General features: G+C 38.3%; 1 protein-coding gene across 1 annotated transcript; it reads left to right on the top strand.

The window, feature by feature from the left end:
• The first annotated feature begins 1,208 nt into the window (after positions 1-1,208).
• LOC139708488 (uncharacterized) lies at positions 1,209-8,286 on the top strand. The gene is made up of 2 exons (XM_071620436.1): positions 1,209-1,354; positions 6,093-8,286. Exon 2 carries the CDS (start codon positions 6,112-6,114, stop codon positions 8,284-8,286), a length of 2,175 nt encoding a protein of 724 aa, XP_071476537.1. The 5' UTR covers positions 1,209-1,354; positions 6,093-6,111.
• The last annotated feature ends 8,429 nt before the right edge of the window (positions 8,287-16,715 follow it).

Genomic DNA, 16,715 nt, shown 5'->3' on the forward strand with positions numbered 1-16,715 from the left:
GATTACCTGGAAGTCTATTTAAAGAATTAAAGAAGAACATAATTTCAATTTGTCTTTTCAGTATTCAGTGAAAAATTATCAGCATAAATCCACTGTACGACATTCTTTCATTCATAATTCATTGAACTACTCAAAATATTAGTGTCGGGGTGAGAATACAAAAGATTGGAGTCATCCACAAGTAGTATAAAAGAGAGCTTATTTGAAGACCAAAAAAAAAAAACAACAAACACAATAATTTATGTGAACTATGAATAATAGTGGGCTTAACCAACCTCCTTGTGGAACGCCAGATTCATTTTTTTTCCATTGAGGAATCAAAACCGTTAGCATGTACATTTTGAAATCTGTTCTAGAGATAACTCGTGAAGGTAACGCATGTGTGGTATTGAGATTTTCTCCGAATCCAAATTGAAAATTTGTAAATACGTTACTCATATCAAAACATTTCACGGTTCAGATATATATGTATTTTGTCAAAAAAAATAGAAATCTAAATTGATAAAGATATGGGTCTATAACTGAAATCATTCTCCTCTCCTTTCTTATAGGAATAACTTTCACGTTCTTCATATTTTTTTTTGTACAAGTTCAGTGAATAATAAATTGTTAATATTATACTAAGTATTGCTTTGCCATGACAAAAGCAAGTAAGGCAACTCTGCATTTGAGGTATTTTTGTATGCTCTACATGATGAAGAAGACATTGAAGTCACATGACTCCTAATTTCCGAAATATAGACATATATTACAAGGATGCAACTCTACAGATTCCTTATAAAACAGTGACATTTTTTCTCCATTGAACAAACTCATTCGAAAGAATTGCTTCCTTTTGTCATGGCAAAGCAGAGTAGGCATGCATAGGTTTTCTTGCAGAGAAACAACATATACAGGATGACAAACAAGCAAACAGTCATTTCTGCCCTCAGTCCAGATCCTCATTCTCCGAGTCTCCATCATAACAGACATGCTTCCTGGCGTGTCATCTGTCGGCATTTCCTCGCTAATCAAGAGTTTCATCTGTGGAGCTGAAAGATGCGGCCTAAGTTTTCATCATCGTGGGCAGGAGTCACCTCGATCTGTGGAACGTAATTCCGACATCCCAGGCCCTTCTGACGCACGCACGATCTCAATCAACTCCTTCAGTCAACCGCGAAGTTCTGTAAAGATCGATCAACTCCTTCTGGGATGGACTTGATAACGGGGCTGGGGTCATTTGCTGAGATGCGATTCACTGCAACCGATATAAATAGTTGGGACTAAGAGATTTTCATGCTTTGACTCGCCACCTGCAGAGCGAACAACAGGTTGCTAATCACTGGGTCGGCATACACACGGTCTTCTCACAAGGGTAAGATGTTTTTAATTTTCTTTAATACTTGCTTTAATGGTATTTACTGCTTATAAAGTGCAACATTTTATGAATTTGAAGAATCAGGTAAAACTATTTGTAATCTTGTTTTGTTTTGTGTTGTCATGTTGTTACTTTTTTTTTGCGTTTTTTTTCCAATGTGCGCTCATGTATATTTTGGAATGCTGATTTCACGTCAACACGCATTGATCAATCAACACTTCCCAAACTTGCTTAAATGACGTATGATGTCGTCGCCGGGGCGACAAGACCTCGTATCTACATAATGTCTAATGTTCAGGAGAGCAAAAAATATATAGCAGCCAAAGCACTATATCAAGTGGGATAGCCTTTCTTTTGGCATGCTGTTGCCTCATTTTTAGGGTGTCTGATCATTTATCAATATATATTCACCAAAATTTGATATACAAGGTCTTGTCACCGGAGCGAGATGCACACATAAATACATGTTTGATAATGTAGAAAGTTTTACCCTCTCACCCGTAGGGGAGTTTTCACATTAATTAGAACTGAAGTTTAACGATCTTGCGCACACCTTGTGTGGAACATGGGTGAAAATTTTCAGGCAAAAAAAAAAAGTATAGCAATTTACCTTCAGGAAAAATGCGAATCGTTTCATGGTTGTATGTGTCACTTTTGTTTCCGTCTGTGTGCGTTCATTGTGTACTAAGTCTTTTGATATGGACAACGCTCATAGGTAAAATAAATTGGCAGTGTATCGAGGAGTTTAATACAGATATCACGATAATGTCACGTGTATCCCTACACTAGTATAAAAAGACATGGAACGAGTGAACACAAGAAGCAAAAATAAAAACGATAATAATCAATAAAAGATAAATGGATTAATAAATCCATTCTTTAATAGCTTCAGACATTCTCATTTATAGATGAAATTATTTGAAAATTAAACATTCTAGTTCTTATGGCTTGTGCCGAAAGGGTGGGTTGGGTGGTGGCGCGTCGCATTAATGGGAACACCACCCTTCGTCCTAAGCCCCCCCCCCCCCCCCGGTTTTGCCGAAAGGGTGCGTTGGGAGCGTTGGGTCGCGTCGCGTTGACTGGAACCCCACCCTTCGTCCAAAGCCCCACCACCTCCCCCCCCCCCCCCCGGTTTTGCCGAAAGGGTGCGTTGGTACTTTTTCTCTTGTAATATTAAAAGACGAGTTTTGAATTTATATTTAACCTTCAAACAACGATTTCAAAGAGGCTATCGTCCGGATCGGTTTACACTCTATTACCACTTGGTCTACAGCCAGTTGGTCTAATAGACTGTTTAATATCAGTTGGTCTAATAACCAGTTGGTCTAGTCATCATTTTGTCCAAGTACTGTTTGGTCTAATTGTTATTTGGTTTAATTACTATTTGGTCTACAGTCAATTCGTCTGATAATAGCCATTTGGTCTATTTTTGGTCTAACACCAATTTATATCATCAAATACCGATTTGGTCTATTATGAGTTGGTCTAATTCCATTTCGTCTAATCATCAAATGGTCTAAAATAAAACCAAATTTGTCCAATATAAATTTGGTGTACACATCATTCATTTTGGTCTATTGCCCAGTTGGTCTAGCCTCTGTCTATCATCATTTAGTCTACACCCATTTAGTCTAATAACCATTGATCTTATTGTCATTTGGTCTAATAGCCAGCCTCCTGGTCTAATCAGGTACCATTTGGTCCAATCATCGTTTCGTCTATATGACCAACTGGGCTATTTTTTTTTTTTTTTGGGGGGGGGGCCTTTTTCTACGACTACGCACTACCCTCTGACCCTGCATTGAGGGAGGAAAACAGATGTTCATACACATGAAATAAGATTAGGGTAAAGTTTAGGGTCCCTCGCCCCTCCCCATGGTGCCAGACCAACTGGCTGTAGACCAAATGGTAATAGAGTGTAAACCGATCCGGACGATAGGGGGGCTTTGGACGAAGGGTGGTGTTCCCATTAACGCGACGCGCCACCACCCAACCCACCCTTTCGGCACAAGCCAGTTCTTATGAAATAAAAGGGAGTTTTGAAGAAAAAAATATTAGGTTGAAACGACTAACCCTCCCTCGCTGCATACGGAAATAGTGACGTGCAATGTCTGTCTCAAAAAATCTATGAAATGAAAATAAGAAGTTACAGCAATTAACAAGCTCAGTTAGCATCATCAATATATGGTCTCGGTGTTCATTATTCATCGACAACATTGTGATATGACTCACTTACGTGGTTATATGAAAGGTTTTATGTGAGTAGCATGCGGTCAACACGAACTCTCCCCTTCGTGCAATTGATGAGTTGAGCCATCACGTACGTGGGTGCATAATAGGTTACATGATTTGAGAAGTTTGGGGTCAATAAGAAATCACTAATTATGCAGTTAATAAGTTGAACCATCACGAAAGCGGTTGCGTAATAGGTTACATGTGAACAGCATGTGGTATAGTAAGAACACCCAACTTCATGACATACTTCATGATGCTTAAAGGGGCATATTCCAGACAATTTTCATAATTCAATATCTATATAGTACATAAATCGACAGGTCCACGTTATAACGATTTGTGAAATTTACCGTGGTTCTTGAGCAGAGAAACCAAGATCTCAAACAAATTACACTGGACAGTGTTGATGACATAGGAGCTGACATAATATTTCAGAAATGTAGAGATGTAATTCCATGAATATATTGTTTGCTTAACAAGTTCACATGTGTGAAATCTATGCATGCCATCTTTTTTTGCTCTGCTTCCTTAAGCCTCAACTATGCATTCTTATGGCGAGGCTGAAATGTTATCAGTCTTGCTCATTGCAATTTGATATAAATTTTGTAAAACATTCTTATCCCTCACCCAATTTTATACTTTAAATCTGGAAACTCTGTATTCAGTATGATTAATTTATAGTTGTTCAAATGTTAATAAAGTCTAAAATCATCTGGATGTTTCCTTTAACAGGTTATGATAATGTGAGTATCTTGCGGAAAATAAGAAGTCCCATATTCAGGCAATTGATAAGTTAAACCATCACGTACGCAGTTGCGTGATAGGTCATAATAACATGTGAGTAGATTTAGATAAATAAGAACTCCCAAAGTCAGGCAATAATAACTTGAGCCACCTTTACTTTGTTAAGCAAGTCAATAATAGAGAGGAAAAACAGAATCAGATTACCACCGTCAGCTGGTAACAGTGGATATCATTCATAAGTAATGTTTTCATTTTGCTTCGCACAATATAAACTGTAAACTCGCCTTGCCATTTCGATTTAAATACAACTTTGATTATGCGGTTCTTATATAATTCTTCCTATATAGAATTAATAATTTGATAATCAATGAGAATGAATATTATGGTAATATCAACTCATTTCTATTAACTCAAAACTCTCATTTATATTTTAGCAGTACAAAAAAGTACTTCAATCTACTAGACATGTCTGGTCTATTTTTCTTCTGGTATCATTTTGCCTTGGTATACACCTTAAGGTGATTGTATGATCTACTAAGATCTTTCTACTATTTTATAGTGGCTGATTCCCGAGGTGCTCGAGCATTAGACTTGAGATTTGGCACATGTGAGCAACATAATGTTTTTTATCTGACCAAAAGGCATTATTGTGAATGTAATTTTTTGCTTAACTTTTTATCTTTGTCAAGAGAGTTAGATTTGTTTGTTATTGATTTGATTTGATTTGATTTATTGATTCCTGTATTATCATTGTACACGAATATACATGTACATGTATATATACATACATTGTTGGAGCCATACATATACATGAACATCATTTGTTAACAAAATATTTTTTCTTCATTGCCTTTACACAATGTATACAGCAGAAACGTATCAGCAACGTTATCATGTCTTTATATCATTATTTATTCCGAGTGCTGAAATAATCTTTTTTCATAATTATAATTGTAAACATGTACGGTTTAGCATGTCAGGCATCAATCAATCAATAGTTTGCGGTTATATAAAATACCCCTAGACAAGTGTTTGTTGTACGCTGTGACTAATTTATCCACGAATGAATCGAAAGATTTACTTGCGTCATCCATTGATTATCAAACTAATTCATTCATTCATGAAAACATGATGAGTCAACAGAACTCAATCTGCCCTCCTGGCTGAATTTATCTCTAATGTTTCTCGTAACTGTTGTAAATGCTCAGTTTTGTGGTAATTATTTTGCATCATAATAATCCTCATGTACAATACAAGAATAAATTATAAACTGCATTTAAAGCATCTCAGCATCTCAGCATGTGGATACAAATTAAGATTGATAAAATCATTTAATTCTTAATGTCGTTATCAACGTGCATGGTAAAATGAAAGAAAAATGATGCAAGGAAAAGTAAAGAAGTTCAGAGTGCGATTGATATACACGTAGACAGTATACATATGAAATGTTAATATATACATACACGTATATATATATATATATATATATATACATACATATATGCATATATAGGCGTATATTTATATATTTCTTGCTGTGATACTGTCGTGATTGCAAAGTGTTCTGATTGTCTCCAGCTTCCACCTCCCCCCCCCCCCCCCACACACACACCCCACACACATAATTATTCAAAGAACTTTATAGGAGTCTACTTTGGGGTACATTATATCTTCTTCCGTCTTTTTTTAGACTGCTCAACCGACTCATAACCGACCGTTGCGCTAAATCTGATGAAATATTTTTCTTTCGTTTCAGGTAAAGAGACGGAGTCGAGATGAGGGTTACTGTGTTGCTTTTGCTCGTCTTCTTGGCGGTCATCTCACCGGCCTTGTGTCAGAGACAATGGAGGAACCAGAGGGTTCAACAACGCCGACAGAATGGGCAAAGACCAGCTAAACAGGTTCAGCAAATGGAATCAGAAGAAGAGGAAGACGTCCAGGAAGTAGCACAGGCACTCACTAAGCAACAACGAAAGTATGCTCAGCAAATGCGTCGCCCGTATTACATGCAAAACATGCGTGCAGAGCAAGAAGAAGCCGAGTCGGAGGGGTCAGAGTCGGAAGCTTCCGAAAGCGAGTTCGAATCTTCGGAAGGCGGGGAAGGTGAGGGAGAACCGGCTGGACAACAAGCAGGCGAGGAGAGCGAATCGGAAGCGCCCGAGAGTGAGTCAGAAGGATCAGAGAGCGAAGGGGAGGAATGGGAATCTTCCGAAGGAGAAGGAGCAGAAGCTGCCGAAGCAGGCGAGGAAGCAGAAGGAAATGAAGGGGCGGAAGCCGGAGAAGGGGCTGGCGGCGCTGGAGGAATCGGTGGGTATGGTGACGCAAATGCAGGGGGAGCAGGAAATACGGGAGGATTTGGAGCTTTTTCAGGCTCCTCATTTGTCGGGCCAAGTCTTAGTTCAATTGGTGGATCTCTTGGTATGGGATCTTCTGCTGGGTCCGCTGATAGTTTTAACTCTGAAGTACCGTCAGGTGGTTCGGCTGTCTCTGCTGGTGCTGGTGGCTCGAATTATGGAGGGATTCAACGACCAACTGGAGGCTCTCAGAATGCGACGGTAGGTTCGCAAGGGTCTGCAGGTGGTTCGCTGGGCGCGACAGGTGGTTCGCAGGGTGCTACAGTAGGTTCGCAAGGAGCGTCAGGTGGTTCGCAGGGTGCGACAGTAGGTTCGCAAGGAGCGTCAGGTGGTTCGCAGGGTGCGACAGTAGGTTCGCAAGGAGCGTCAGGTGGCTCGCAGGGTGCGACGGTAGGTTCGCAAGGAGCGGCAGGTGGTTCGCAAAGTGTGGGAGGGGGAGAGCAAGCACAAACTAATGGCTCTCAGGTTGGAACCGGTATATCTCAAGGAAGCGAATCATCAGGATTTAATGGCTTTGGCCCAAGTTTCGGCAGTTACGACAATACAAATAATGGTCCACAAGGAGAACATACTATCGACTATGCACCAGCTCCTCTGGGTCAAGGAGGAAATGAATCGACAGCTGCTGAGCCGGACACCACAGCTGTCGACAGGGAATACCTCGACCAACATCTGTGTGGTGGATTTCTCGGCGCAAATGGCATCAACGGGCTAAAAGATCTTGCTGTTCTGGCGTTCGACTTCGCAGGCAAGAGGCAGGCACTAAACCCTTGCAATGTTCCTAGTAATGGTAGAACGACAAGGCGAAAACCAGTCAACATTGCATTCCGCTCGGCCATGGAGAGCCGCGGACAAGACCCTGCGGGTGCAGTTCTCAGAGACGTCCCGGGAATGATCCAAAGATATGAGAGAACGCCATTAAAAGTTCATCTCTTCTCTTGGTACACCCCCTCTGAGCACGCTCTCCGCAGTCTCTTAAATAAGAAACAACGTGGTGGACTTGCATCTTCTGACATCGTTGTTGGCTACGTTGAGGAGAGTAAAATGGCCCGCTTAAGCGCTCTTCTGGGAGATACCAGTTACACGGACTTGCTTATGGCCCTTGAACAAGCTGCAATTAGTGTACAGCGCATCTGTGGGTCTTGCCAACAGGTCGCAAATATGACGAAATGGCAACGCAAGCGCAAAGGTCTGATCAACGGTGTTGAGGTATTCGACCAGCAGAATGGCCAGTGTGGTCCAGTACCGGAAGTACAAGCCGCGAAGCGATTGGCCCTTGGATCACCTCAGTGTCAGAGCTTCCAAGACTCAATGGCGTCATGTCTGTATGGCAAGCTAACGTCCGTCTGCCCCTGGTTGCGTAACGCCGAAGCAACAGGCCCACATCCTCTGTCATCTCTAATGGAGACGTGGGCAGCAGAGTGTGGAAAGAGCGAGTCGTGTTGGCGGGGAAAGGGGGGACCACTGAGTTACCTGGCCAGAGCTGTCGCCAGTTGTCGCGTGTATCCGGGTCGTGCTGCTGCTGGCATTAATCAGTGTGTCGCCTCTAGTATGGACGTACCTCTAGACCCCCCGCAAATCCAACCTACACTTTAAAAGGCATAATATACGTAGTCATAGAAATTGTCGAATAGCGGCCTGCAAAATTCCTTGTGTATGCCTCTAAACTCAACAAGCACACACTTTTGAAATGCCTCGCCTCTATGCGCAGGGCTAATCGCTCACAAAGGGGATTATAAGATAACGGTCCTGAACTTTCGTTCAGTATATGAATACATCTGTCATCGTTGTTCAGAAATAGCAAAGCTTTCAGGTAATCTAACAAATTCGTAGCTGTTTGGAGACTTATTCGCTTTTCTTTGTGGTCACGTGCAATTTCTTGACGTAGCTCTTATGTATATTCGACCAATAAGGTACACGAAAGACAAATATATGTAGAAAGAAGAGCCTAACAGAAGACCATAATTATCATCACAATCAACTTTCCAAACAACAATGTAGTATTCAGATATGAGAAGAGTTTGAATAGGCTTACAAGTGAATATAATTGCATGGTCTAGGGCAGCATTCGTACTATCATAATCATACACAGATGTAAAGCTATTAGATTGTCATTGCGTGAGAAAATACAAAACACTCTTGGGAAGAATCGGAGCACGTACTTTTCATTCGGGAAAATCCATTTAAACGAGCTTCAGGAGTCTACAAGAGGTTGAAGTGAGCACGTTGAAAATGTTAAATTTGATTTAATAAAAGGAAAACGGCAACGGAAAAGACAAGAATATGGTCGAGGAATTCTTAAACAACCACACACACTTTAAATAATTACTGTGATATTATGATGTTACCTTTTTGAGGAGGAGGTCGGATTCTTTTTTTCTTTTTTGTCTGCAATTAGCTGGAGGGTTTATCTATATTATATATATATATATATATATATATATATATATATATATATATATCGTGTGTCAAAAAAAAATAACAAACTATACACTTTTGAAATGCCCACCGAATAAAAAAATATACAATTTCGACGGAAAGGTTTATATGTATGGATAGCTTATGGACTCAACTTTCATGTAAAACCAAAAAGTGTTAAAATATTTCATGCTTAGATGAGCACTGCTCACTTTTGTAAAGGGTATGAAAATTAGGCTTCGCAGGAATTGGAGCTTACAAAACTAAAGTTGATATGATCATGGACCTACGTAGGTCCATGATATGATAAATTCATGATCAATTGCAATCCGTAGGAAAAGATTAATTTGTAAGGATAGTTACAATATGGTTTCATCTGCCATATGACACCGAAGTGGTATTCTGTTACCATAAAAGAACGCTGCTGCAGTGTGAACTGAGCCCTCTCCATCTTTGATTGTCAGTCCAAGACTCCAAGATGAATGAGGGCTGAGTAACAACTTACACCTCTTAATTTATTCTTCGTATCATGATCAAGTGATACACTGTTACGCACTGTTAGTTTTTTTTTTTAATATCACTGACTTTGAATAAAAACCTTCACCCCACATTTAACATCTCATTGATTTACTTAATACCCAGGTATGGATTATGTAACATTGAATATTCAATTATGGATTGTCAAGAAAAAAAAAATGGTCAATGGGTAACATGAATAATAAGTAGCCAGTAGCTGAAAATGCGATCCTGACTTATATGAACCCCATCCTGACTTATATGAACACACTATTGAGTCTACCATGGTAATTTGCAATGCTACAATAAAATAAATGTAACTGGGTTTACTCATGCAAAAAAATGTTGGTTTAATAAACCATAGAATTCACTCAGCAAACCCAATCTGATCGCAATTGATCATAAATTTATCATATCAACTTCAGCTTTGTAAGCTCCAACTGACTCACATGTCGCAAATCTAAAAGGATAACTCCTGCGCAGCCTAATTTTCATACCCTTTACAAAAGTGAGCATTACTCATTCAAGCATGAATTATTTCTAGACTTTTTGGAGTCATATGAAAGTTGAGTTCATACGCAATCCATGCATATAAACCTTTCCCCCAGAATCTTATATTTCTTATTTGGCAGCCATTTCAAAAGTGCATAGTTTCTTTCGAGACACCCTGTATATACCTTGAGAAGTCTCCATAACACCGTATTCTTTTCTACAACAGACAAATTCAGAAAAAAAAAGAAGAGTCACCGTTTGAAAGAGGAAATAAAGAGACAGAGCTAAAAAAGACCCACAAAAGTTAAAAAAAGTTATGAATACATAACATTTGAAACTGCAACCATGTATTCGTTGCAAATATTCATATGTATTCTGCTCGTCTTTCATAAAGTATATGGAGAATGTAAACATTCAATAAAACATGATGTAATGAACACTATACCTAACTTTTGTGTCAACTACTGGCCTCCTTTGTCAGTTTACAGTTTGGAGCAGGTGGTTGTTTCATGTGTTTCATTATGTTTTAACAGCGTGGATTTTAAAAAAGACATTTTCTGATAAAGGGGGTAAAATATTAAACATAATTACCAAAAAACTAGCTCTGTGTTGTCATATGTTTGTATGAAAACTGTAAATTACAAATCATGCCGCATGTGGGTCGCATGGGCTAAATTTTTGATTTTTTCCTGTTGTAATCTATTTATGCGTGTTGGTTCAAAATACTGAAGGTCACTAAACGAATTTCACTGACAACTGACTGACAGTATGAGATGAGAAAAGGTTTTACAATATACAGTAATTCGTTAGTTACAAATTTACTTTGTATTTGACAGTCAGTATGGGAGTGTTGAGGCTTTCAAGCAATTAAGAATAAAAAAAAGCATGTTTGCATGTATACATCATGCATATGTACGCATGTATGTATACATACTATATACATACGTACACACACACACACACACACACATATATATATACATATATATGTATATATATGTATATATGTGTGTGTGTGTAATATATGTAATATAACAATGAAATAACTTATATAAGAATGTACTTCAATGCATTTTATTGATATCAATATTAATTGTATTTATATTTTCACTTACAACAAAGAGTGCCAGTGGCATGAAGAAAGAAAAGCAGTACACATAGTTTACATACATCGAAAAGCTATAGACACAATAATTTTAGAAGAAAATTGATACATGCTATTAACTGCATAATGTTTCAAATGTTGTAAAAGGAGGACAAACTAAGAGCAGAGTTTGTAACATGCACTCTCCTCAAAACCATTATTAATAAAGTAGAACATGTTACCATGTAAGGGCTGTGACTACAACAGACGACAAGGCAAAACCCTCCAAAGGTTTATAATAGAATATATATGTGTATGTGTATGCATATAAATTGCATATTTTACATTAATATACATACATATATGTATATATTTTCACATTGACATAATCACAACCTTACATGTTTATTCTTAGATACACACATTGTGTACTTCATTGTACAAATCAGCAGGTTTTACAAGCATCAGTTAGTGTTTAGCCCGTGGATATAAAGATAATATGCATGATAGCTAGAGCCCTCTATGTTTTTGCCAGGCAACATGGATCTTACTGAAGATAGGTTGGTATTCCTTGTTATGATGCTATCCATGGGTGAATTGTATTTGTATTTGTAATTAAATACAAATACAAGTACAAATGCAAAGTTAGCCCATATAAGCAACTAATATTTCAATAAATTGATTGATTGATTGAAATCTATTTCATAACGTAATCCTTGCAACTGGATTGCCATAGTCCTCAGCTGAGAATGCGTTCATCTTTTGATACTAAAACCTAAAGCATGGCATGCCGTGTGGTTGTAACCATTGACCTTTGACACCCCCCCCCCCCCTTGGTAGCTGTATCGTACTGCAAGTTAAAGTGTAAGTCAGGAGTATGAATATTCTCACAATGTCGTCTTCTTGAAACTACAGCCTATTAACTTTAAGAAAGCTTGATTTTTCCCACACAAAAAAAGTATAACTTGCTAGCTAGCTGCATCACAGGCATGTGACAGGGTATTAGTGGTTTGTTTTTTTTTCGAGTAAACTACGGTAACAATAGTGAAAGACACAACGACACGTCTCCCATAGGGAAACATTAACCAAAATTAGTTTTCTTTTAAATGCATTTAAATAGTCCCGTTGTATTGTATTAATACACTCTTCAATTCAATATGTATAGGCTGTATAGTTTGAACTGGAGGTTGTAGTGAAGGTTATGATTATTGTAGTTGATGATGTTTATTTATCTTATGATAAATGCAACATGAGAAGCTGGAGGAGATTGAATCTGATAGTAAGAATATGTGTTTATTTACTCTTTTTCATAAACCTTTTGCGGTTATCATATTATGCGTTTTAATTTTCATCTGCAAGCAATATAAGATTATCACCAAGTACTACTAGTAATCAATAGGCAGCAATCTAACGGAAATTGGCAGATCGGTATGGCTTTATAATTTCAACGAAATAAAAGCAACATAAGGAGTACGATGGCATCCGAACCAGGACGAAAAATCCAGTTGAACCCCAACTGAAATGTCAACTGATTTGGTTTTGATTGGTCCTCATTGGTTTCAATGGGTATAAACAGGTTTCAGTTCGTCAAAATTGAGACTGATACCTACTGGGTCAATGTTGGTACCAATTGGGCTTCAGTTGGGCTTCAATTGGTCCAACTGGATTTCAGTGGTGCTTTCAACCATGTCAACTGATCCAACTGGAGTTCCAGTGGGGCTTCACTTGGGCCAAGCGGACACTAATCGGTCTTCAATTGGGCCAATTGGATTTTCATGGGGCTTCAATTGGTACATTCAGACCATTAAGTCCAATTAAAATCCAGTTGGGGCTTTCAACCAGGTCAACTGGTCCAACTGGACTTCCAATGGGGCTTTAATTTGGTCAAGTGGACTTACAATCGGGCTTCATAATTATTGATACAACCTTATTTCAGTGGGGCTTCAATTTGTACATTCAGATCAATATCACTGAAATATAATCAAAGTTATTCCCCAAGTAACAATAATCAATAGACCGGATTTTGGCGGACACGTGTGGTTTCATGAAGTCAAAGATAAATCAAAGCCACCGTCAGATAAAGAATACGATGGCGCCCGAGTATCAACATCGCCGATCCCAGCGGTTAGTGAATATTCACCTCATACATAGAGCTGTTCCTTCTAACGTAAACATATAAAACCTAACATACCACAAGATCCTTATTTAAACGATAATAATATTATTTCCATATGTCATTCCGATTGTTCGCCACGGGATCTTTCACTGTTTTCCGGGAGCGCTGAAACAATGGCTGTTGTTGCAATGTAGTCGGCGGAGTTGTTGGCATATTGAAACTTGATCTTTCCGAGAGATCTGTCCTTCTCAGAAAGAGATAGAAAAAAAATTGAAATAAAAGATCTCATTGGACAAAATATGATCAGTTGATAGGTGATGCACTGCTTTAAGACGAGTGAAGGTTTTGAAATATAAAGGGTTCTTTCCTGATCATCAGCGACAGTCAGCCGGAGAGAATGAACCTGTAGGTGGTACAAAAGTTTTTTGAAGTTTTTTTGCATCCTCTCTCTGTCTACGTACAATTCAAGTGCATACGGAAGAAACGCAAATACCTCAAGAATCAGAAGTTGGATCTAGGGAAAGAATTATGAAGTCAAAATGGCTTATTATGTATTATCCAACCTGTGTAAATCAATCAAATAATATTTCGCATTTCTTAAAAATTCTAATTCAATGCATTCTCCCTCCCACATAACTAGAACATACGGAAGAAACACCAACTCCTGAAGAATAAAAAGCTGAATCAGGGGAAGGCGATGATACTGAGGGTGAGAAGAAAATGTGATGTCTTGCATAGTAAATAGAGAAAATCATGCGATGCAAGTAGCGTCAGAGCAATGTATGCCTACAATTGGTTAGACTGCCCCTTGATGGCACTCATACACTTACAAAATACGCATAAAATTATATAAGAAGTATATTGTACTGAACATGGCTATTCAAAACTGTGTACATGAGAAATAAGTGTAACTTTTCAAACTTGCGAAGGAAAAACAGAGGACATGTTATCAACACTTTGTACCTTTAAAGACAAAACCTAATAGATTTGGAAATCACCTTGCTCACAATTATTTTCCTCCAGCAAACGTGATTTTACATCGCAGTGAAAGGTTCAACGGATGTTGACACAGAAAGTTCGTATATATTTAAAAAAAAACCGGAAGGCTAAATATTTTCTTGCTATATTAGGTATAGGCTAATATGATTATCTTGTTGCTGTTATAGGTATAGACGATTATGATTAATTATCTTCTCTCCTTGTGAACACATTCTTTTCTGTAATCTTTCTTCGATGACAGACTCCTCCTTCTCACTCAGTCTTAGTAGCGGTGACCCGCTTCTACCGTGCGTCTATCGGGGAATTCACCTGCATGGGGAGAGCTGGAAGGTAGACGAATGTACAACATGTAACTGCGACAATGCCACATCAACGTGCGTCATAGAGACTTGTCAGCCTGCCGTCTGCCTGTACCCAACAAAACCTGAGGGAGAATGCTGCTTTATCTGCCCGAACGGTGAGTTTTGATCAACAGCCATTATATAGATAAGGCTACAGTATGCCGCATTAGTCTCGGCATCGAATAAGTGCAAAAACAGGCATACAGGCCATGCACTCAATATTCATCTGGAGAGGTATCAAATTTATGAATGTCAAAATGGACAGAAAAATTTTAGTGGGAAAATAGGAAATCCAGACGACCGATGACAAGGAAGTGTGAATAGACTTGTAGAGTTAAATTTTACAAACACAACGGGAAAAAAATCATAAAAATTGGATCAGAACTACGAAAACGAAGTTTGGACATTTTGTTAACTTTTAAAATGTAATTTTTGAACAATAAGTATGAATATTTATATTGATGAGTTATTGGCCTCACAACTTATTGCTTTAAGTTTATAAAAACATTTTACCCACATCCTGTGACTGATTTTTGAAGTTTTATTCAGCCAAGAATAACAATATACAGTTATATTCTTCACTTATATGCAGAAGAACTGGATTTTCGTCAATTTTTGTATACTGCCAATGAAAACTACCAAAGACTTCACAATTGCGTGTCTTCTATTTACATGTTTAGTGCATATCCAGATGAATTGGTAAACTGACATCATGTACCAAAGCTCAAGTATGGAAAAGCAAAACACACAAACAAATAAAAACGAACTCTTAATAATTCACTGTTGAAAAAAAAAACGTGAAGTAAAAGTGACATAATCAATAAGATCTATATAATATATGGTTTACTCAAGGTGTGTAAATCAGTTAGTACTTTTTCGCATTTCTAATTTTATGCATCCTCTCTCTGTCTACGTACAATTCAAGTGCATACGGAAGAAACGCAAATACCTCAAGAATCAGAAGTTGGATCTAGGGAAATAATCATGAAGTCAAAATGGCTTATTATGTATTATCCAACCTGTGTAAATCAATCAAATAATATTTCGCATTTCTTTAAAATTCTAATTCAATGCATTCTCCCTCCCACATGACTAGAACATACGGAAGAAACACCAACTCCTCAAGAATCAAAACCTGGATCAGGGGAAGGCGATGATACTGAGGGTGAGAAGCAAATGTGATGTCCTGCATAGTAGATAGAGAAAATCATGCGATGCAAGTACGTTCAGAGCAATGTCTGCCTACAATTGGTTAGACTGCCCCTTGATGGCACTCATACACTTACAAAATACGCATAAAATTATATAAGAAGTATATTGTCCTGAACATGGCTATGCAAAACTGTGTACCTGAGAAATAAGTGTAATTTTTCAAACTTGCGAAGGAAAAACAAAGGACATGTTATCAACGCTTTCTACCTTTAAAGACAAAACCTAATGGATTTGGAAATCACCAGGCTCCCAATTATTTTCCTCCACCAAACGTGATTTTACATCACAGTGAAATGTTCAACGGATGTTGACACAGAAAGTTCGTATATATTAAAAAAAAAAAAAACCGGAAGGCTAAATATTTTCTTGCTATATTAGGTATACGCTAATATGATTATTTTGTTGCTGTTATAGGTATAGACGATTATGATTAATTATCTTCTCTCCTTGTGAACACATTCTTTTCTGTAATCTTTCTTCGATGACAGATCCCTCCTTCTCACTCAGTGTTGATAGTGGTTGCCCGCTTCTACCGTGCGTCTATCGGGGAATTCCCTACCTGCATGGTGAGAGCTGGAAGGTAGACGAATGTACAACATGTAGTTGCGACAATGCCACAACAACGTGCGTCATAGCGTCTTGTCAGCCTGCCTTCTGCAAGAACCCCATAAAACCCGAGGGGGGATGCTGCTTTATCTGCCCGGATGGTGAGTTTTAATCAACTGCCATTATACAATTTGTATAGATAAGGCTACAATATGCAGCATTAGTCTCGGCATCGAATAAGTGCAAAAACAGGAGCACCAACACCTTATGGCCTGATGGCTTGACTGATTATGATTCTCTC

This window comes from Diadema antillarum, unplaced genomic scaffold (assembly GCF_040938485.1).
Source record: "Diadema antillarum isolate AM-2024a unplaced genomic scaffold, OU_Dant_1.0 seq00001343_RagTag, whole genome shotgun sequence".
Taxonomy (NCBI): Eukaryota; Metazoa; Echinodermata; class Echinoidea; order Diadematoida; family Diadematidae; genus Diadema; species Diadema antillarum.

Coding starts and splice junctions, on each gene's coding strand:
- LOC139708488 (XM_071620436.1), top strand. CDS start 6,112: ATGAGGGTTACTGTGTTGCTTTTGCTCGTCTTCTTGGCGGTCATCTCA.